The 21,842-nt window shown below is 46.6% G+C and overlaps 3 protein-coding genes across 6 annotated transcripts; 1 reads left to right on the forward strand and 2 right to left on the reverse strand.

The window, feature by feature from the left end:
- Nucleotides 1-713: 713 nt before the first annotated feature.
- Nucleotides 714-4,728, reverse strand: tmem263 (transmembrane protein 263). 2 transcript variants are annotated; one of them, XM_084671646.1, is made up of 3 exons: nucleotides 4,614-4,728; nucleotides 2,288-2,352; nucleotides 714-2,180 (listed from the first exon to the last, which is right to left on the reverse strand). In XM_084671646.1, exons 2-3 carry the CDS (start codon nucleotides 2,346-2,348, stop codon nucleotides 1,879-1,881), a joined length of 363 nt encoding a protein of 120 aa, XP_084527772.1. In that variant the 5' UTR covers nucleotides 2,349-2,352; nucleotides 4,614-4,728; the 3' UTR covers nucleotides 714-1,878. The 2 variants fall into 2 exon arrangements, with proteins under 2 accessions (XP_084527772.1, XP_084527771.1); XM_084671645.1 differs by lacking the exon at nucleotides 4,614-4,728 and adding an exon at nucleotides 3,819-4,023.
- LOC146258190 (NAD-dependent protein deacetylase sirtuin-3) lies at nucleotides 4,231-11,857 on the forward strand. Of its 2 annotated transcripts, none has more exons than XM_084671644.1 (9): nucleotides 4,231-4,588; nucleotides 4,669-4,733; nucleotides 9,000-9,228; nucleotides 9,340-9,546; nucleotides 9,682-9,914; nucleotides 10,005-10,105; nucleotides 10,276-10,437; nucleotides 10,680-10,896; nucleotides 11,366-11,570. In XM_084671644.1, the coding sequence occupies exons 1-9, from the start codon at nucleotides 4,581-4,583 to the stop codon at nucleotides 11,443-11,445; spliced, it is 1,302 nt and encodes a 433-aa protein (XP_084527770.1). In that variant the 5' UTR covers nucleotides 4,231-4,580; the 3' UTR covers nucleotides 11,446-11,570. The 2 variants fall into 2 exon arrangements, with proteins under 2 accessions (XP_084527770.1, XP_084527769.1); XM_084671643.1 differs by having other exon boundaries at nucleotides 4,245-4,588; nucleotides 10,680-10,892; nucleotides 11,366-11,857.
- A 63-nt stretch (nucleotides 11,858-11,920) lies between these two features.
- Nucleotides 11,921-21,629, reverse strand: ric8b (RIC8 guanine nucleotide exchange factor B). Of its 2 annotated transcripts, none has more exons than XM_084671641.1 (10): nucleotides 21,346-21,629; nucleotides 20,808-20,855; nucleotides 19,932-20,585; nucleotides 19,527-19,621; nucleotides 18,456-18,606; nucleotides 18,252-18,350; nucleotides 16,350-16,494; nucleotides 16,020-16,164; nucleotides 15,739-15,858; nucleotides 11,921-13,871 (listed from the first exon to the last, which is right to left on the reverse strand). In XM_084671641.1, the coding sequence occupies exons 1-10, from the start codon at nucleotides 21,427-21,429 to the stop codon at nucleotides 13,763-13,765; spliced, it is 1,650 nt and encodes a 549-aa protein (XP_084527767.1). In that variant the 5' UTR covers nucleotides 21,430-21,629; the 3' UTR covers nucleotides 11,921-13,762. The 2 variants fall into 2 exon arrangements, with proteins under 2 accessions (XP_084527767.1, XP_084527768.1); XM_084671642.1 differs by having other exon boundaries at nucleotides 18,252-18,347; nucleotides 21,346-21,628.
- Nucleotides 21,630-21,842: the final 213 nt, after the last annotated feature.

The raw sequence follows: 21,842 nt of genomic DNA on the forward strand, positions 1-21,842 counted from the left end.
GAAGTACGTAGGACGGCAGAGCCAGGCTAGGTCTGGGGAACCTTGGTTGGGGAAAAACTATGTCCGAACAGGAGCTATTCAGACCAATCAAATTGTCAGGGGGGGCTTTATACGATGATGGACAGATGATCAACAGTAACGTAATCAACCACGTCACTAAAGAGCACTTGGGTTGAATTCGTTTTCAACAAACAACATATTACGTTGCTCTGATTGGTTGTAGGTCTATCAAATTGAGCGAAGAGGCATTTGTTTTACGAGTTTGTTGAAACGCCCCATACACACAGCCCAACGGAGAGTTCTCAGACTCATATTCTGACTTGAAAATTATAAATATGACAACGTCAGGCTCATGGGCGTATCTAGCCCTATTTTGGGGGGGCTGGAGCCCCCTCAAAAGTTTCATTAGATCCCTCCCCAAAAAACATTATTTATTTTATTTTTCAATTCTTCATATTATAAATCTAAATGTGTTCATTTCTCTTCCTAAAACCCACAAGAGGACACTATTTAAAACTATTTTCTGGGCCCCCAGACGCCCCTAGTTTTGCTGGGTCACAGGAAAAAAATAGGTTTTCTCTAGGGGCTTAGCCCCCCCAAAAGTGGGAACCTAGATTCGCCCATGGTCAGGCTACCCAAGTGACTCACTGTGGTAGAAATTTTGAAGGATGAATGCGTAATAACTAGATTACTAGCTAGTTAACTAGATTAGATATCATTCAAATACGTCTTTATTATCGATCCAACAATTGAACACAGAAACAACCATCTTAACGCACAAACAGACAATACACAAAACCATCTGGCAATAAATCAGATGGGATCAGAAGTAGCGCACGCCCCAACAGCGTCTCCCAGGTTCTGATGCCTAAGCGATCTTCAGCTTTGTTATTTAAAGGAGTGCTCCCACAATGGAATGATCATCTCAGGTGACCAACCTCATGTCTGGTTCCCTCCATGTCTCCATAATGGTTACTGTCTTCACTAAGGTCAGAGGTGTCATCTGTTTGCTAACTCTTCTCTTGCATAGATCAGCCAGCCTGAACTCCTGACCAATGAAACACATTCCACAAGTGATGGCACAGTATATCACTAACTTCAACAAACCTTAAAATTAAATACAATGAAGCAGTATATGGTTAAACATTACTTTTCTAAACCTAATGGAATATATGAAACAATTCCATCACACTCACCCACTCACAGGACATAAGATAGATGATTTCAACTGTCAATAAAGTTGTAAGGACCACACATTTGAAAACATTGCTGTTGCTCTGTAGCTCACCACATAGATTCAGGTCAATTTACAAAATAATAAGTAAAAGCTTTTTGACTTAGTAACTTTCTCAAAGAAACAACAATTTGAATGTAATAGTATAATTGAAGATCTAACTTCAGATTTCCAGCGTCCTCTCCTCTTCAATCTAACCCTGAATTCCTGTGGCTCCAACTCTAAACCTAATTTGAAACCAGGCATAATTTACTGGTCGTTATAGACCAGCATGTGGTGGTCAGAATTTCACCATCAAGTCACAGATAACCACTTAGACTGTGAATATACAATCTCCTCCAATGGCTGATTCTCTCCTCCAGGAGCTGGTGGCTGGGATGAGCAATGGCCTGCAACACAATAATCAATCCTTTTGTATAACATACCAACCTCAAACCTCAGTTAGAGCCCCAACTTATTAAGGCGTGAATTACAGACAGGTGGTTGGCTGTCCTGAGAGTACTGGGCAAGAAGACCCATGCATCTGTGGTGGCCAGGCCACAAAATAGGGTGTGGTCCATAAAGCAAACCTGACTGTCCTTCAGTTGCCTTTTCACTTCAGAAGAACACAGACAGAGCAGCACACATAATGATTCTTCGCCCACTTAGTCTGACTTGTCCTTCTTGTTGGCCCCTGTTCCAAAGGGTACCTTGCTGGCCACAGCTGAGCCAATTGCGCTGAACCCCCCGGCCACAGCGCACACGCTCCCTTTGACCAACCCCACTCCCACTCCGGGCACAGAGGCTACGGAGGTGACCGCCGTCTTGGTCAAATCCAGACTCTTCCCTCCAATCCAGGCCACACCGCCCACTGTGGCCCCCACGGCCCCCCTGGTGGCACTGAAAAGGCCTCCTGCCACCCTGGACAGCATGCCTGGCTGGGCTGGGGGGTGGCCTTTATTAGTGTCTACACAGCGGGAGAAAAACAAAGGTGCACGTAACATATCACTGTCAATTAACATCCTATGGAGTCCATGGGTAATACTGTGTGTATAAGAGTGAGACTGGGCTAACCAGCTGACGGATCATCTAAAAGGTATGCAGGAGAATTGTCCACAGGTCTGTCTTGGCTCATCTCTCTAGAGAAGGGAAGGGCAAAACAAACAAGTTACACCCAATGACAACAGATCACAGTCGTAACTCAACTTTCCGAATCGAGTTTGAGAAGAGAAAACAAGTAACAGGATTACCCGAGTTTGGGCGTGCTCGTTTTCTGACAACCCAAAACTAGGCGGACCCGTTTTATGGTCAAACACAGAATTCAGGAGGTCAGCAAGGGATGTTTTGTTTTCACAACTAAGATATACCTTACAATGCATTCTGTTTTCTGTTGTCAACTGAGTAAATTCAAAAAGATATGACTTACAGCAAACTAAATGTTCTGATAATAAGGGACCAGGACTGACCAGAACTCTAACTATAACACACGCCTAAATACAGAAGACTAGCTAATTCTCAAGAAATAGCTAATATAATTGAATTTTACTTTATAATTGTTTTATGACATTCAGTCTCAAGTCATAATAACACATGGCTGTGTTGCACAACAACAGTTTAAACTAGTCAACACAGCCTACATGACTCACTTGTACACAAGTGTACTTGTGGCAGATGAAAAATACTTCACAATAAAGTCTCTTTACAGGTAGTGCTGCTCCATCTTGTGCAAACTTTGCTCTCTACATGGCTCTGCATGTTGCCTCATATCAAGGATACACCATATCCCACATCATCCTGTTCAAGCTGACATATTTAAGCCTTTGTCAAAAGACGCGGTTTAGCTGTGAGACTTTAATTTATTTAAGTTAAATACACTATTAATCCCGAAGGAAATTACCTTTCAATCCAACCATATTAACTAAAATAGATGTCTAATGTTAAAAACAACCAATATCTTAGAATGAAACCACACCAACCTACATCAGGCCCGAACAAATAGTGACCCAATACTAAAAAACATTGTACCATATATAGCCTACTATTGTAAATATCCCTGAATTCATATCCAAGTCCATCAAGTAGCCTATTTAAAAATACATTGACTTCGAAGCAACGAGCTACTGACGTGGCACATGACTAAAGCCACTTCTGTTTGAGATGTAGGCTATGTCAAAAATATGTTTGTCTACAACAAAGTCAGGGCAGATATGAAGCTAAATGTGAAACTACATTGTTTAAAGTGATTAACACTAGCTAATTTAAGCCAAGTTGATACATCAAAGCAAACAACAAGTCATGTTGTTATCTACCAACTCGCTCAGTAACGCAATCCTACATAATCTTTGGCGCTACGCTTTCCTGGAAATAACACTTTAAAAACTGAATATCACTTGTATCCAGCTAAATGTTGAAAGGGACTAAGAACAGCTAACGCCAGGCTATCTTTGCCATTATTTGGGGTCATATCACTTGTAATGTCGTTATAGCCTAGCTAGCTGACACTTGAATTGGACAAAAATGTCATACTATTTTCCTATTCCCTTGATTAACTTAAAAAATCAATCCACCGATTGTCGTAAAATAAATAGTGTTTTTGTATGCTTACCTTGATGTCACAGGCCAAATTTACCAGAGAAACGAATCGTACTTGAACTATACTGTCGCCAGCATGCAACGCGAAAAAGCAACTTTTAAGGCTGCATTCGATTCCAGAAAGTTGTCTCCTCTCCCTACCTCTTGTTCACTTCACGCTCCAGTTCGCAACTCTCTGCACACCAGACACGCGGGTTCTACATTATTGACTTCTACAGTACTCACTCAAAGCGTTCACAATCTTTTACATTAGTTGTTTAATTTGTTTTAATAGCACGCTTTATTGGAAACAAACTCAAATACGGTTCACCGAAGAGGAAAAAACGTAATCACACCAATAGCAGGGAGTGTAATTGACTAATTATGAGAATGTGTAACTTTATTTCTGGCGGGAGAGAACTGTCCGGGTTCCAAATCGAACAAGAGTTCTACCGCTCTGTGTTTGTGGCGATCGGACATGGTTTGACGACTAGGATGTGCCAAGTGCAACAATTTCCGCTTGTTATCGGATTGGTTGTCAGTCATATTACACTAGCCGTTGGTTTTAACATCTGAAACATTGTAGTCGTGTTAAGAAGGGCTAAGGATACATCGGTTGAATAGAAATGGCACGAAAGAGTCAATTTCGGGAAATCGAAGGGTTTATGTCATTGTTTTCCCGCATTGAGGCTTGCTAGCTATAGCTACCTCTTTTGAGGGGATGCAGCTCAAATCGTTGCGACGGGACTACATTAGAAACACAAATTATTTCGGTGGCAGTTAACAGAACGTGCAAATGTCGTGGTGGGTAGCTGCTTTGATTACTCACATCTTTTGTTAGATGTTTATGTACAATTTTCCGGGAGGTGCAACTGTGCTTTTAGGATACTGTCCTTCGATTGGCTCGAGTCCCACCAGCCTTCTAAATTTGCGCCTTCGAGATACGCAGGTAAATCCATACATTGTTTTCTTTAAACTAGTTTTTGTATGAAACAAAGGGAAAAAGTTCAACAAAATGTCTGGCGAACTTGACTTGAGTTTGCTGCATCCGTTCCTAGTCGTTCCTCTTGGTTGGTAAACCTCTTTCTCGACATCTCGAGAAAACCTGTCATCTCTAAATAACAAACGTTTGTTAACGCGTATTGTTTTCCCGGGAATACTTTTCTTGAGATTTAGAAATAACAAAACGTTATTTTTCCGAGACCATGACATAACTCGAGATCTTGAGAAAACAAAGATAGGCTATTAAATATAGCCTAACTCAGAGGAGCCGGAGAATAGGTCACCGTGTCACATATCTCTTCCATCAAGACCTGGCACAGGCTGAAAAAGCTTTTGACAAGACATCCCCAATACATATTATGATTACGGCCCTGCTGTACCAACCCAAACACACTCCACTATATCCTCAATTGTAACCACACATTCTCCACGCCTAATCCATAGCCATATTAATCTCTGTGTATGGCTCGGGGTAACATCTTGCTACTCGTGGGGAAAAAAACAGTTTTCTCGGGGAAAACACATTTGTTAATTCCAGATGACTAATTTGAGATAACAAATTAACTCGCTACTACGCAAAAACTGAGTAGGCTAAAACACATTTGTGAATGAATGGCACCTATGGGTAGCCTACTAGGCAACACCACATGATAATCGGGCTGATTTTGGCCGATTTCCCCCTTCGGACAAGCTTTGGTAATGTCCCGATAATCTTGATGGTTCTACAGATTATTTGAGCTAAACAGTTAAATCAAAGATTTTTTGGTCCTCCTGTTTGTGGTCTCTCACATTTTGGAAAATCTTATAAGATTTTTAAAATATTTTAGTGTGTAGGCATTCGGGCACACGTTTTCCATCGTCCAAGAAGTTTGATTTAATTTATTTCTCTCGCCCTAGAAGCCGTTAGATGGCGATGTTGACCTCTGTTTGATGATCAATGTAGTCAAACTCTTTTTTGTTACATCAATTCAGTGTTGCCAATTGAGCGATTTTGTCGCTAGATTGAGTGACTTTTCATCTTCCTTTGCGACTAAAAATCTATAGTGATAGTGACAAATCTGGGGAATGCCCCCTACATTGGCAATCTCCGTTTTTGATGTTGAGCAGCAGCAAAATAACCTTTACTAATTTGTGTATTATGTCACATTAGCCTCTTCTTGAGTTACTTACCACCAATAACAATAAAACACATTAGCAAAGATTAATTTGAATAAAAACCAGGGTTGATGAGTTTATTAACCATAGAAGTTTAACACAAAAGAGGTTTTGGTGTTTACATACACTTTAAAATAGAATAACCAGAGTGATCTTTATTAATTCCCTCTCTTCTATAGGACTGTAGCGTCATTACTTGCAGTCGTTTGTGTTGACTTGGAAATCCCAGTTTGCTTACTAGGCAACGAGACTCAAGTCAAGCAACATCCATCCACCCTCCCTCTCAGACAAACAATACACCCAGCACAAATTACCTGCTTTGTGTCAATTGAGAGTCCAACAAATTATACAGCACTAAGTGATGTATCATTAGTGGACATGGGCGGGTAAGGAGAATAGACTTTTCGTCCTCCAGACATGTTGAAGAGGTCTCAAGGTCACCATGGTGACCACCCTACTGACACCAACCTCTAGGGGGCAACAGAGATCAGAAGGCCAGATGAACACCATGGCAATTAAGAGAGTTATTCGGTTTTTCACTTGCTATTTTAACTATTTCTTGTCACCCTCGTAATTGTGTCTGGAAATAATGAGGACGATTCTCTATCCAGCCAAGGAGAAAGAGACCGTTCTTAAAAACTCAGGAGTTGGGTCTGTTTCCAGACTGGTCAAAACCTTGAGGTTCAACATTCAGTTTGGCTTCAAGGTTGGCTGGATGGACCTGCTGTTTGCCACGGCCCAAGCTGGGTGACGGTTCTGGTGAAGAGAGAGCCATTCTGACTGGAGGACCCGTTTGGCTGTTTTCCTCAGAGCACTAATTAGATTACTGTAACCCTGATGGGTGGGGGGGGCATCACTCCTGGTGGTCCTGATTGGGGGTGGAAGGGGCTTTGTCACAGGGGGGCAGACTGCGGGGGGGGGGGGGGGGGGGGGTAGGACCCCCATCTGAAAAGCCCTGCCAGGGGGAGGGCTCTCAGAATCCCCTTTAAAGCTTTTTGTCATTTATACAAGGATTTATCTGTCATTAAAGAACAAACGCGGGATCAGAGCGGTATCCAGTGGTGCCATTATACATGAGATAACACCAGAACCTTGCTATTATGATAACTTTACAACCTGCACTGTGGACCTGGACATTACAATTCAATTACATTTAATTTGACCACAGTCCCTTGACTTCAGGGAATAGTCAGCCAGTGTAATTATAGTTCCTCAGTCAGCATTGAGTTGTCAGCCTTACTAACATCCTACATAGCACAGACAGGCATAGTCAGGCTGACTTAAAAAGTATGCTGGAATGGATTCTGGATGAGTTATGTTTGTAATGAAGTTGTATCCAGCTCGGGTGATGGAATTTAAGTCCATTAAGACCCTCCTCTCTGTGGGTCTGATTTATGGGTCCTGCCCCCCTGCCTGTCCCTGGCCCCTGTACACACTTGTTTCCCCCCGCTGCATGACATCCAGTCACTTCCTAAACACACTGATGCTGCCCTTCTTGTTCAGTTCTGATTCAGAGAAAATCACTTGAGAGAAGTCGGAAGTTGTTTCTGCCTTTCAACTGGCCTGGTGGTGTCCTAATGGAGGTTCGGTCAGGACTGGCCTGGAGTATTGAGGCTAATAACCAGACCAGTGATTTATTGCTGCTATCTCAACAGTCTTTCCGGGGGAGTCGAGACAAACTTGAGGGCTCCAGGTTTTCTTGGAGTAGGCTATACCCCAAGTAAATAAGCTTGGACAGCTTAAGACCTTTTTTTTAATCAAATAAACCTGAAGGTGCTTCTATTTTGTGGGTCAGTTTGTGGGTATTCCTTATTAGTTGGGTCTTTCCTTCAGAGCCTCAAGCTAACTGACTTATTGCTATTTAGATGTTCTATCTACACACAGCACTCCTCCCCTCTCCTCGCTGGAGCCTATGTGCTTTTATTCCATGTGTGTAGTGTTAGTGACTCCACCCCCCCCCCCCCCCCCCACACACACACACACACACATACACCCCCCAGGGCCGATAAGGAGCTCCAGTTTAAAGCGGGCCTTATCTGCCAGACCCTGATGCCAGTCTTGTTTTATTGGTTGTCACTCTTTTGTGTCCTTTTCACCTCTCTCCCAGATCCCTCTCACTCCATCCCTCATGGAAGTTGTCTGAAGGCCCAGAGAAGCTTTGGGAAATCCCCCCCACCCCCTCCGTTTCATTCCTCCCTCTCTCTTTCCCTCCTCCTCCTGTCCTTTATTGAATCCTGCCTTCATACCATTTATCCCTGCCTCCTCTCTCCCTTTATCCTCAGTCCAAGGCAGGGGGGTCATCCTCTTTTCTCTCCCAGCTGGGTTTGTTGACACACGGTCAATCTAGACTTCTCTTTCACCCTGCCAACCATCTTCTTTTTAACTGTGCCCCCCCCCCCCACCCTCAACAGTAAAGCGGCCACAGCTGTGGGCTGTATTAGCATAGTTGCCGAGACAGAGAGTGTGAACGGAGCGGGGGGGGTAAATATATTACAGCCTTTGGCTTTTGTTCGAACGGTGACAGTTTTAAAACATTGCCGGGGCAAAGAAAAGAGTCACAAAAGGAGTGCTGCTATGATTTTATTGTAAATGCTTTTTAAATATGGGTCAGAGAGTAAGCTGGATGGGAAGGGCGGGGGGGTGGGGTGGGGGTGGGGGTGGGGGTGGGGTGGGGTGGGGGGGGGGGGTAGTCGAACATGAAGAAAAGACAGCGTCAAAAGTCACAGGAAAAGTCAACCTCTACTGTTTAATCATGGCTTGTTTATGTTGTTTCCACTTTTTTTTTCTTCCATTACTTAAATATACAAGTAAGAATAGGAAAATATTACTTTTGATGTTCTAAATAACACCTTAGTAATATTTGTGAATATGTCAAATATTATTTAGACTGGCCTCAAGTACTAGCTTAACCCTACAATTACAGACGCAGTCTTATAATTTTACTTCATTTGATTTTTCTCAATTACTGAAACGGACCCAATGTATCTGTCCAACTTGTGTCAAAGCAAAGAAGTGCACCCCAATTAAAAATACTTCATATATTTTATATGCAAACAAGGCAGAATAATGAGCAAGCCCAGGCCTCGCTGGGACAAGCAGGCTTCCCAGCCTGTGGTGACCCGGGTGACCCGCAGCTCCACCACCAAGGCCAGCGAGACGCAACTACTTCAGCCCCAGGCTTCAGGGCCTAGCCCCGACCATGTCCAGCCAAGAAAACAGACTGACTCTGTTCTGGCCCAGGGCCTCAGTCAGATGACTATGAGTGGACAGGAAGCTCATCCAGCAAGGTAATATGTTAAATGCTGCACTGTGATGAGTGTTCCTGCAGAAATTAACATCTAGACAGTCAGAGGCATCCTCGTAAGACATCCAAGCTGACCCAATGACCACTGTTTCAGGAAGGGGAGGCCTTTTAAGACCGGCAGCAGCAATAGCGGTAGTCCCCCAGCCCAGGGGGGTCAGTCCCTGGGGTCGAAACAGCGGCCTCATGCCCCTAGAGAGGGTCTGGCTACTGTGGCACGGCTGGTGAAGCTGGGCCGCTGCAAGAACGTGGTGGTGGTGGCTGGGGCTGGGATCAGCACGCCGAGCGGCATACCGGACTTCAGGTGGGTGGGGGCGTTGCTCTGCTCATCTGCTTACGCCTTACATGCACACAAACACACACGTCCAGTAGTCCCATCTGCTGTCAGCCTCCATCCTTCCCTCCCTCTCTTCCCTCCAACCACCACCCCGTGGTCCAGAACCCCAGGAACCGGGCTGTACTCCAACCTAAGAAAGTATAGCATCCCTTACCCGGAAGCCATCTTCAACATCGACTACTTCTCCGAGGACCCCCGGCCCTTCTTCTCCCTGGCAAAGGAGCTGTACCCCGGCTGCCACCGGCCCAACTACATCCACTACTTCATCCGCGTGCTGCACCACAAGGGCATACTCCTCCGCATGTACACGCAAAACATCGACGGCCTGGAGACAGGTGATCTCAGAGGAACATGGGCGCCATTATTGGCCTGTTTTTGCGACTCTTTATTTCGGGGTGTGACCATTATTTTCTGACGCTTCGCAGTGTGTGGAATCCCAGACGACAGGCTGGTGGAGGCTCATGGGAGTTTTGCCACCGCTTCCTGTCACCTGTGCTACACTCCGTTCCCTGCTGAGGAGGCTAAGGTAATGACCAGAGGGTGCCATCAGTGGAAATAATTCTCCTTGTCTTGGTGAGCTTGTCCTCACGTGTTCTCCCTCCCTCCCTCTCCTTCCTGCCTCTCTCTCTCAACCTCCTCCCTCTCTCCACCACCTCTCTCCTCCCCCTCTCCACCACCTCCCTCCCCATCTTTCAGAGCACCATCATGAGTGACCAGGTCCCCATCTGCACGTTCTGTGCGGGCACGGTCAAGCCTGACGTTGTGTTCTTCGGAGAGGACCTCCCCCAGAAGTACTTCCAGCACGCAGCAGACTTCCCCAAAGCTGACCTACTCATCGTCATGGGAACGTCACTACAGGTAATGAACTCCTTCCTGTAACCAGAGCTAGAATAAAGAGCTGACACTGACACGTAAGGGGGCACAAGAAACCAAACTACTTCCTGAACAGTTAGGAACGGGAATTAGAGAGTTGGAAATTATCCTCTTCCAACCCAGATGTAAAGATACAAAACTACAGTTTTATTTCTGGAAGGCTTTTCAGTCGTACAATACATTGACATAACTGATAACGCGCTGTCCTTCTGGTCCGTCGGCTCCAGATTGAGCCATTCGCCAGCCTGGTGAACACGGTCAGGCCCGGAGTCCCTCGCCTGCTGCTGAACCGCGACGCCGTGGGCCCCTTCCTGAAGACGCCACTCCGGCGTGGAGATCACATGCAGCTGGGCGACCTGGCGGACACCGTGAGGACACTCGCGGACATGCTGGGCTGGCACTCCGACGTGGCCAGGCTGATGAGGGCACAGGAGGACGGGGTAGGTGGGTTAAGGCTAGCACCTGGGACCGCCACTGCATGATCGGGTAGGTGGGTTAAGGCTAGCACCTGGGACCGCCACTGCATGATCGGGTAGGTGGGTTAAGGCTAGCACCTGGGACCGCCACTGCATGATCGGGTAGGTGGGTTAAGGCTAGCACCTGGGACCGCCACTGCATGATCGGGTAGGTGGGTTAAGGCTAGCACCTGGGACCGCCACTGCATGATCGGGTAGGTGGGTTAAGGCTAGCACCTGGGACGACCACTGCATGATTGTAATAGCAAACAGTTGGCAGTGCTTGACTCATTCCGTCATTTTAAAGAAATGAATTAGTACTTTTTGTGGCCCACCTGTGTCGATTCAAACAGAGCTCAACTTTTGAATTAGAAACATTTGAGTGTCTGTCCCAGTGTTTGTCACAGAGTACCCGTTAGCAGCAGTCGTTTGACGTTGACTGTATTGTGTTTCGTCAGGCCGCCAGTGCCATGATGGTGAGTTCTCTGTCAGGGGACCAGAGGAGGGCCAGTGGGCTGGGGAGGAGGGGGGCCACTGAGCCCTGGGGCAGGCCGCCCCCAAAGTCCAGGCCGGGGGTCCCAGCGTCCCCCAGTGGCAGCAGCGAGGAGGGTGACTCGGACAGCAAGAGCACAGTGTCGTCCAGTCCAAGCAATTGACACACAGCCCCCCCCCCCCCCTTCCCTCTAGGAATATTCAAAGATGAGATCATTGGTAAGCTTGGGGAAGGTAATACCTGTTTGCCTTGTAACTAAGGGCCTTATGTGTATGGTGTGGTGCATGTGTGATGTAGGACAATATAGTGCAGTTTGTCAGTTCATCTGGTCAGCGTGGACCACATGTGAACCCACTATGCAGTTGCTCTCAAGGTTGGACATATGAATACTATTGTATCCCTGTTTTATACTGTAAAAAATATGCTATTTAATAATAAAAGTATGAATTAAATTTGATTACAGATTACATTTTCTTTTCCATGTAGTACTTGAAGTGAAATTGTTGTGACCACTCCCAGCTGAAATAGAAATGCTAACATTAAGTAGCTGTTTTTATTAACATTGCAATAGAGAAGCTTCACTCCACATATAAAAACAATCATTTTCTTAGCATCCGGGTGTCAGAGAAGAAGAAAAAAACTATACAAAAAGAATCTAAAAGATTGTTCTCCTTCAGTGTTAGGGACATTCACCATTTAGCTCAACATGCAGTCTGTGTGTCAATTGGCTTATCTGATTAACAAAACAAAAACTTTGGGAGAATGTTCATGTTTTCTGTCAAGTTCAGGTGAGCAGGACAGTGGTAATTCATTAGATTGGGTCACCCTGCTTTTCAGTTTCTCAGTGAGGTGTGTAGTGTGAATCGACACAATAGTGCAAATAAATAAAGGATTCAATTTCTCGAAAACGTTGTCATTCAGACAAAGTCCTTGAATGTTACTTGACAAAAAAGGTAATTCTATTAACATGCCAGTTATGGAGAATATGTGGGACACACAGGACCGTTCCAATACTGCACCAACCACAGCTAACAGCTTCATTATGAAGCCCTGCTCATACAAAGAAATAAACATTTGAAAGAATGTAACATATATATATATATATATATATATATACACACACATACTAGAAACCACATATAGAAAATCAATTGAGTCTCAAAATAGAAAAAAGCACACAGATTTCAGAGCAACAATTTAAAGACCTTGCAGAATTGGCAGAGGAAAGGTAGAAAAGTCTATTTCTTCGTTTAAACACGTCTCATGAGTTCATAATCCGGTAAGGCAGAAACCATCCCAATCCTGGTCAGCAACAAGCTTCGATCCGGCCCTGTCCGGATCCTGGATGTGCTTGTGTGATTGTGCCGGCCTGATGCTTGTGAATTTAAATAGGCTTCAATGATAATCAACACTGTGTAAAGATCGAATTATCTATTGTAAAGCATCTAACTACTTGTGAGGTTCAGGGCTCTGAGACCTAAACACATTCATTCAGCCCTATAAAAGCATTCACTACAATGGAGAGGTTTGGGTACACATAGCTGTTTGCTTCTTCCTATCCATAGTAGCATAATTGGATTATTTCAACATGACAGGGCACTCACTTGAAAAAAGACAACAAATAAACCTTGGATGTGGAATGAGTAATTTCTTATTCTAACTGAATTCTAATTTGGTCAAACTCCAGGCTATTATTTGTTCTGTGAGTATATTTTGACAGAATAAATTCCGGTCTGAAAAAACAGCTACCTTCCATTGTGTCAAATGAGAGAGGTGTGATCGGAGAAGTACGTCAAAACAAGGCAACATAGAAAAAGAAAAAAAAAGAAAAAAAGAATGAACTGATGGTAACAAAGCCTGCTTCTTGTATTTTAAATGGAGCCTTGAGATTGGTCAATCTGGTGCTGCCCTGGGCGGGACCAGGGCTCAGAGGTGTCTGAAACCCTCAGGTGTGTGTGTGTGTGTGTGTGTGTGTGTTGGGGTAAGGGTTGGTCTAGTTGGAGTCAGAGTTTCAGCACAGGAAGTGGGGAGGGTCTAGTCGGAGTCAGAGTTGCAGCACAGGAAGTGGGGAGGGTCTAGTCGGAGTCAGAGTTGCAGCACAGGAAGTGGGGAGGGTCTAGTCGGAGTCAGAGTTGCAGCACAGGAAGTGGGGAGGGTCTAGTCGGAGTCAGAGTTGCAGCACAGGAAGTGGGGAGGGTCTAGTCGGAGTCAGAGTTGCAGCACAGGAAGTGGGGAGGGTCTAGTCGGAGTCAGAGTTGCAGCACAGGAAGTGGGGAGGGTCTAGTCGGAGTCAGAGTTGCAGCACAGGAAGTGGGGAGGGTCTAGTCGGAGTCAGAGTTGCAGCACAGGAAGTGGGGAGGGCCTAGTCGGAGTCAGAGTTGCAGCTGTCCTCAGCTGGTGCTCTCAGGGCCTCCTCTAGGGGCGCTAACGTGCCGTCCCGTCTCACTCCCATGGGCCGGATCAGCTGCTGTCTGTATATCAGGAGAGAAAGACAGGGAGAGATGGGCAGACAGACAGAGACAGATGGGGGAGAGAAAATTGAAAAAGAGATTGAAAAAACCCTAAATTTATAAATAAATAAAAAATATGCACAGCGCACACAGAACATGCCAAACAGGCACAAAAAAAATGACCAGCTTGAGTACCCTTCCCCCTCTAAAGAAACCTAGTTGTTGTGTGGCGCATCGCTCTGTTCTCTTACATCCTGCCAGCGCTCAAGAACCCTTGGAGCAGTTTAATTACAGGATCAGTGCACCGTCTAATCTCCTCAAAGACACGGCTGGCCCCTCAATTCTAATCCAATTACATCTGCACCGAGTGTCGCTGCCTTCTTTTAAGATGATTTATCAGAGAATTATCCAATGAAAGACTTCATGAAAAAAGGACCCATTTTAGTTCATTGGGAGGAATTGAAGATGAATATGTAATTCTTGCATAGTTCCTACAGAAATCTGACAGGGTCAATCCAGGGGCAAATATGATGAAGCAATCTCTAGATGACGCTGGGCAAATGCCATATCGTTTGGTGTGGAGGAACAAACGTAGCTCTCCGGTGAAAAAGGAAATTTGAAGATCTTATCTGGTGTCACGTTTGCTTGGAGCAATGAATAACGTTTCACAACATCAAATATTTCAGACAACGGTGACAGTCATATTTAGCACCATGTCCTGCTTTGCTGAATGACACTCAAGCCACCAGAACACGACACGGTCAGATCGACACACACACACACACACACATTCCAACCCAAACAACCGAGGCAGTCTTAGAAATGAGGTTCACCTCGGATTTTCAATCGTGCAGGCAGGGGAGTGCGTGTGTGCGTGTCCCCAGGAAACAAAACACCCCGATAACAAACTGTGCTCCTCACCACACCTCCAGGAGCACAGAGCCATGCCTGGCAGGTGGATGTGTGTTCACAACACAGAACATGTGCTAATTGGAGGACCAGTTAACCATGGAGGGGAATACATTCTTGTGCGCCTGTGAGATATCTCCTAAGCATCCTGCTGAGACAACACTACTCGTTCCCTTTCTCTCCCTCCCTCCCTCTCTCCCTCCCTCCCCTCCTTCACACCAACACAGAAGAAGAGCTGAACAGAATCAAAGAGAACAGAATAGGGGCAGAGAAGAAAGCCCCGGAGAGGAATCTGCCTCTGCTGAGCACACGCGTCTGTCTCATTACAACTCAACAATGACAATGTCAGCTTTCTTGTGCCTGCAAACGCAGGCAGAGCCCTGCCCTCCCCCCCCCCCCTCCTCGGGGGGGGGGGGGGACGTGGGGGGAGGGGGACGACGACAATGTTTGGCTCCTGTGATGAATGAGTCGAGAGCTGGATAAAGGCTCAGGGACGCGTCTATATGTTATTAAAGAGCTGAATGCAGCACATGGGGGGGAGATAAAGGAGCTAGAGTTGGCGACCCCGCTGCGCCCGCCAATTAGGCCGTAATTAGTGGCGTGCCGGTAATGACGCAGCCGTCGGTAATGATGCCGGCGGCTCCATTGACTGGGGCTGAATGTGGCGGCGGTGGAAGGCCGGCCCTAATTGAGGTGTGGGAAGCAGGGGTGGGGGAGATTCTTCCTTTAATGAACTGGTTGGCAGGGAGCGCGCTCAGTTCGACCCCTCCGAAAGGTGTCTGACGAGCGCTGGCTTCACCGGGAGAGGAAAGGTCAGTCTGAATACGGCGTGCCTCCGCGGGGTCCCACACACCATCACGCACACACAATCCCAGGCACACACACACCTGGATTCACAGCTGTGTGTACAAGTAAAGGTCAACCAAGTGTCTCTGATGACATGGGGTCATTAATGACAGGCTGGAGGCCGGGCGATCACCTGGACAACTTGTCGAACATGTTGACAAGTTTCTGGGCCTCGTACTCCTTCTGCTCTTCAGTCATCTCCTCCATGGGGTTGGGGCCCGGTTCCTCCACGTGGCCTGTGATGGGGTTAATGCTGAGGGAGAGAAAGGCAGAGGGGGGGGGTTCATTAAACATAAAACTATCATCAGAATGTCACGAGTGATGACAGATCTAGTATAAAAAAAAACAAAAATTTAAAAAAAAAGTTAATATATATAATGAACTGGACACTACAGGTAGATTGCAGCCACTCACAAAGGCCTGGCAGATCTGTATTCTTCTGTGTCCGAGTCTTCGTCGTCAGAATACTGCGTCTCTCCCCTTCCTCCGGCCAGCAGGCCCCTGGCTACCAGCAGGCCAGCAGCGTTCCCGTAGCCTGTGTACTTCAACAGGCTGTCCACTGCAGGGAGCACACACGCACACAAAACAAACTTACCCCCAGTACTGTCACCAACCTACCATTGCTGCTTTACGAATGCTGCATTTGTATTTATGGATCTGAGTTACGAGTAGTTCTGGGTTGTGTGTGCGTCTTCCGGAATCTTCCCCAGGCCGTGCGAGGGCGTCAGCGATGTGGTCACTCACCGCTCTCTTTGCAGAGGACAAAGAGGAACTCTGCGGCACTCTGCTTCACCCCCATGTCCACGTGGGTCATGAGCCGCACCAGCTTGTTCCTGATGGTCGTGCCGATCTCAGGACGGATGTTCACGTCCTTCAGAGGGGGGAGAACCTACGGGGGACCCATCCAGGGGTGTCAGTGGAGCTCACTACATCCTCCGAACCTCAGTTGAAGCTCACCTCAGTCTACAGTGAATTCCTTGTTTGTGTGAACTTGCATGGCGAATTAGAGCTAATTCTGATTCTAATTCCAAGCGCGGGTGCATGCCTGGGTCTTATATATGTAAATACGTGTGTTGTTCTAGGTAAACCTTTCTTTTGTTTTGCAAGATTGTGGAATCTTAGTTGGTTAGCTACATCATTTATGTCATTCAGTGCCATTACACATACTTATATACCATGGCAAGGCCCATAGATTGCTTTGTTTAATTAAAACTTTTTAAACTAGAACAAAAAAAGTAATAAAAAAAAAGAAGAAAAAAACGCTGAACCAAACGAAGCAGATCGAGTGGACTCCTTCCCCTCTCTTTGACAGTTATGCCGACGAAACATGATTTCTTCTACCGATGTACAAACAAGATATATTTCAGTAAAGCCGGACATTCAACAGAGACTGCTCTTCTGGGGTGACGGAGGACCTGTCTGCGGCCTGGACAATGTCCACCACCAGCTTCTCCCGGCAAAAATGAGCATTGCTGGAACCTCGCTCTCTCTTGATCCAGGTCTTGTGGGACCTTCCAGGGCCCCTCTCTGCAGGAACTCCCACTGGTATCTGTTCACTTGGCTTGGTCATTGAATCACATGGCTTCTCTTACCACTGCTATGTTGTCAACACTCAGCAGCGTCTCTCCTTCCAACCGTCGCGGTCCCCAAGTAAACAAAATCATCAGTGCGTGCCCGGCTGACGTCTCATGGATGTCCTGCCACCACCTGAATCTGAATCTGGACGAGACAGAGCCTCTCTCCGGCATGAGCGCTCTCTGTCAGCCTCTCGCTCTTCAAAAAAAACCTTGGAGTCATGACTCAATGACTCACGAAGCACATGACTCGCACGACGTGTTCTGCCCATGTTCTCTACGCAACGGTAAGATCATTCCCCAAGACTACTCCACCCAGCTGTTCCTCCCTGCACAGCAACTCCCCTGCTGAGATTGCACCCCTGCGCAAAGGGTCCTCTTCCCATCATGCAGTGCTTCTGCCTCCATGCTTGACTACGCACCTCTCTGTCCCTACGGTCCTGGCAAAATGGTCTTGAGACGCTCCACTTCAAGTTCATCTTGACCAACGACCCTTTTGTTTGGGCTAAGGGCACTGACAGCAGCACTGTGGGTGGGTGAAGTCTGGTAATGGTACGACATTGTTTGCACTTTGTAACTGAGATGTTGTTGTTGCACTGCTGTTAAGACAGTATTACATCTGTTTACTGTGCCTGGTATCTAAGAGGTGGTTTCCTTGCGCTGTGGCTAATAAATACAGAACGTTACTTTGCTCTGTTTAAATATATACAGACCGTTACTTGAAACATAGCTGGTGTATGGTACATGTATGAAAGTGTAACCATATGTGTAGCATCTGTCTTGCGTATCGTCAAACTTGACATTTCTCTATTGAAAGTGGTTGGACGGACAATAATGGGGCTAACTGGCTAACAGCAGAAATGAGGAAAATAACATTCCTGGGTTTATCCCTATTGGAACTTGAAACCGGAATATTATAATACAGCTGTGCATCTACATGTTACAGTACAATGCTGTGACGTAACCTTGTGAACTTTTGTATTACATCGCCATTTCTGTGAAAATTCAAACGAGCGTCGAGCGCACGGTGGACAATCACGGAGTCCCCCCTTCCGCTACAGCGGATGTTCACCTGGGTCTTGATGTATCTGCGGATCTCCCGGTGGTGTCGGGATCCCTCAGTCAGCAGGCTGAGCACCGGCGTCAGCCCCTCTCTGTAGTTGGCACCCTGCTTGGAAGGAGACACCCATCAGGCAGGCGACAGCGTCATCACCAGCATCATGGCTCCTCCCACCCGTCACCATGGCCACCATCCTTCAGGCCAGGCAGCCATTACCTTGTCTATTCTCTTCTCCATGAAGTCCAGCAGCACCTGGACGGCGTCCATGTTCCTGCCGCCGTACTCCTCCTGGCCGCCCTGAACCGGCACGTCCATCAGCACCTCCAGACAGCTCACCGGCAGGTTGCTCAGCAGGTTGATGGCGTGACTGCGGGAACAACACCGTGTCAACACTGTGAATATCATCTGTACTTCCATAATTATACATGCTGTCACTACTATTTTCAATACTATCATGATGGCCATTAACAGTCAATATCATCAATACCGTCACAACCATCATCAATACCATCGTAACAGTCAGCAGAGACTACATATTAGCACTAAATTAAACTCTATTAAACAGAAGTCGAACAGTTTTCATTGTTGGCATGGGAAAATCATACAGGTCCTATAATATAACCTGAAATTTAAATTGAACAATTGTTATACTAAAGATCATTACTTGTGCATGTTTATGTTTGTATACAGGTGTTATAGCGGAGCCTAAATGTTTGATTGGTTCAGTGCTGTCCATCTGCTCATTGGCCCTCTGGCTGAGCCATGTGACCAGGAGAGCTGCAGCCACATAGGGTACATCATCAATCACATGACACCATCTCAACCTCCATTCTCCAGACAGACATTCCTCACGTCACCTCCCTTTCCTCAAGCACAACGTTTGTATTATGGGCGACATATCGGAAAACTAGTATCAGGGATAGGGAGTCGGATGGCTGAGCGGTTAGGGAATCGGACTAGTAATCTGAAGGTTGCCAGATCGATTCCCGGCCGTGCCAAATGACATTGTGTCCTTTGGGCAAGGCACTTCACCCTACTTGCCTTGGGGGGAATGTCCCTGTAAGTCGCTCTGGATAAGAGTGTCTGCTAAATGACTAAATGTAAATGTATCAAGATTTATAACGCGCGTGAATGACTAAATGATGACTGATCAAGAAAGGGTCTGATACACACACATCAATATCAACAGTTTTGATCCATATTCGTTCAGGCCTATGAACCAGGAGGATAGGGATGGGGTGAATCCTAGAATGGCTGCACTAACCAGCTGCGATCGGGTGCTCCTACCTGTGCGCTTCCTCCGTTTTCTCCTCCGTCTGCGTCCGCAGCATCAAGAGGTGGCGCATGATGGCGGTGATAAGGCGTAGCTGGGGCTCACTGTCCTATCAGGATGGAGAATGCACAACGGTAGGATCAGTAACGAAGCAGGTCATTGGGCGAAAGCTAAAGCAGAGGCACGCAGGTCTATTCTGTGGGGCAAACAGGGTTTAAAAGGTACCAACACTATTGGATGCGAGCTAGGGATTTTCAAACTGGAAGGACTGTTAAACACTGTTCCAGAAAAGCCTCATAAACCACCACAAGTATTAGCATCACGTGTTCTGCAGATCAGGGTTAAAGCGATGAACAGCAGGATGGTAGCCCTCCACCTATAAGGTTGAGCAGCCCTTAGAGGGTAGCAGAGTAGCTGACCTGGTCTCCGGTGTCAGAAAGCGTGAGGTTGAACAGGGCCTTCAGGGCCTCCATGGCCCTCTCGTTGTCCTCAGCGGGGATGGCCTGAGCCTGGCTCTCTGGAGGAGCAGCCTCATAGGGCCCCACCCAGCGCACTTCCAGGGTACGCTCCAGCACCTCTGTGAGGAGCCGGACGGCGTGCAGCTCCCGGCACAGCCCCCCACGGACGTCAGGCCTCAGGGCAGAGAGCAGGAAGAGCAGGCGCAGGGAGAAGAGGCCCACCTCGTGGCCCACCTCGTGGCGTCCGGAGCGGGCGCTCTGCAGGCGGGAGCACAGGCCCTGGGCGAGCTGCACCTCGGCACCCACCTGCTGAGCGGCGACGCTGTTGAACACCACGTTACACAGGCACTTCAGAGCCTCCACCACGACACGCTCCTCCTCCTCGGTCTGCGGTTCACCTTGAGGGAAGGCGCATCCATTGCCATCTCCCCCTTCCTCCCCTTCGCCTCCCCTTAGTTGGGCCAGTCGGGCTAGGACCAGCATGCCCTCCCGCGTGGCCACAGGCCCCAGGGCGCGCTTGTCCCGGGACAGGATGCGTAGGGTCTCCAGGCAGGTACTTTGGCACAGAGGCCTCACCGGCCTCCCCAGGACCCTTAACAACCCCTGGCACAGCTCCTGTCAGATTAGGAGAGAAACACACGGAGAGAGGGAGTGGGAGAGGACATGTGGAGGGAAAGATGGGGAGAATGCAGAGGAATGAGGAGGAATGTTAGCATCCGAAAGAGGAAAAGTGTATATATATAACTTATTTTGGTTTATACTATTGGACATATTCAACTTTTGTTCAAAAAACAAAATGTTATCATTCGGAAATATCAGAAAGGATTGTACTCTTACACTTCTCAGGTCCACCTCGTTCTGGTCAAAAGTGAAAGTGTGACTATTCTGCAAAAGAGAACATAAGAGGGATTGGTAGCAACCTGGACACCTTGCTGACTAACGTTATATTGTAACACGAATAACGCTAGCTGACTTAGCCATCAAGTTAGCTTAGCTTACTTGCCACTCCTTCTGGCACTGATTTCACAACGAACGTGTGTCAAAAGCAACCGACCCCAATAACGTAAAAATAAACAGATTTCTATGAAACACAGCAAGCTGTGTAGATAATGCAATTGACTTGGACTAACTAGCTGCACTATCAGTCGTGCTGACAGCTAGCAATCACGCTAGCTTAACTGCTAACTAGCATAACAGCTAGGCTGGCTAGCAGTCAGATAGCAATCCTACCTAGCTACTGGTAGCTGACAAAATTTTCCATAAATATACACAGAAATTGCATTCTTAAGACTGACATTATGTTGTGAATTTAAACAGTCTAGGAAAAAAGGAAAAGAGACGTCCACAAGTTGACATGTCAAGCATTTTCACTTACTTCTCGATTATATTGGAGCAAAAGCATTTCAATGTTCTCGTCATTTTCAGTGTCAAGCTGCGTTAAAATAGTATTCAAATCCATTTTAAAATAATAACAGCTGAATATCAAATTAAGGCAGAGGTAGCTAGCTAGCTACACTAACGACAGTTCGGTGTGTGTTCAATGTTTATTCGTCCCAATTTCCTATCTAGTTGTACTACTAATATGTGCTACGACAGGCTGCGCATGCTGGACACACCTTCCCTCCTTCCTGGTGTCCTACTGCCTTACTCGAACTATAGCAAAGGCTACCTATCTTTTTCCATATGGCATATGCCCCCCCTCCCCGTCTAGTTTCAAAGGTGACTAATAGTGACTGATATTATATAGGCCTATGAATGGTTTTGTTGACACATCACATTTGGGGTCCAAATCTATGAAATAATTGGTAATAATTCCAGTTTAATCATCTGTCCTGTTTTTAGCTCACATTAAAGGGCTGGTGTGTGAGGGTT

This window comes from Hypomesus nipponensis, chromosome 14, assembly GCF_054491055.1.
Source record: "Hypomesus nipponensis isolate SF chromosome 14, ASM5449105v1, whole genome shotgun sequence".
In the NCBI taxonomy this organism is placed as follows: Eukaryota; Metazoa; Chordata; class Actinopteri; order Osmeriformes; family Osmeridae; genus Hypomesus; species Hypomesus nipponensis.

What these genes read in the sequence shown, in the direction of transcription:
- tmem263 (XM_084671646.1), bottom strand. Translation starts at nt 2,348, where the DNA reads ATGAGCCAAGACAGACCTGTGGACAATTCTCCTGCATACCTTTTAGAT. An exon ending in TTTAGATGATCCGTCAGCTG is followed by an intron (nt 2,181 to 2,287) that starts GTTAGCCCAGTC and finishes CCCGCTGTGTAG; the next exon opens with ACACTAATAAAGGCCACCCC.
- LOC146258190 (XM_084671643.1), top strand. An exon ending in CAGGAAGCTCATCCAGCAAG is followed by an intron (nt 9,229 to 9,339) that starts GTAATATGTTAA and finishes CCACTGTTTCAG; the next exon opens with GAAGGGGAGGCCTTTTAAGA. An exon ending in TGAGGGCACAGGAGGACGGG is followed by an intron (nt 10,893 to 11,365) that starts GTAGGTGGGTTA and finishes GTGTTTCGTCAG; the next exon opens with GCCGCCAGTGCCATGATGGT.
- ric8b (XM_084671641.1), bottom strand. Translation starts at nt 21,429, where the DNA reads ATGGATTTGAATACTATTTTAACGCAGCTTGACACTGAAAATGACGAG. An exon ending in TTTCTGACACCGGAGACCAG is followed by an intron (nt 19,622 to 19,931) that starts GTCAGCTACTCT and finishes CCATCCTGATAG; the next exon opens with GACAGTGAGCCCCAGCTACG. An exon ending in TACAGATCTGCCAGGCCTTT is followed by an intron (nt 15,859 to 16,019) that starts GTGAGTGGCTGC and finishes TCTCTCCCTCAG; the next exon opens with CATTAACCCCATCACAGGCC.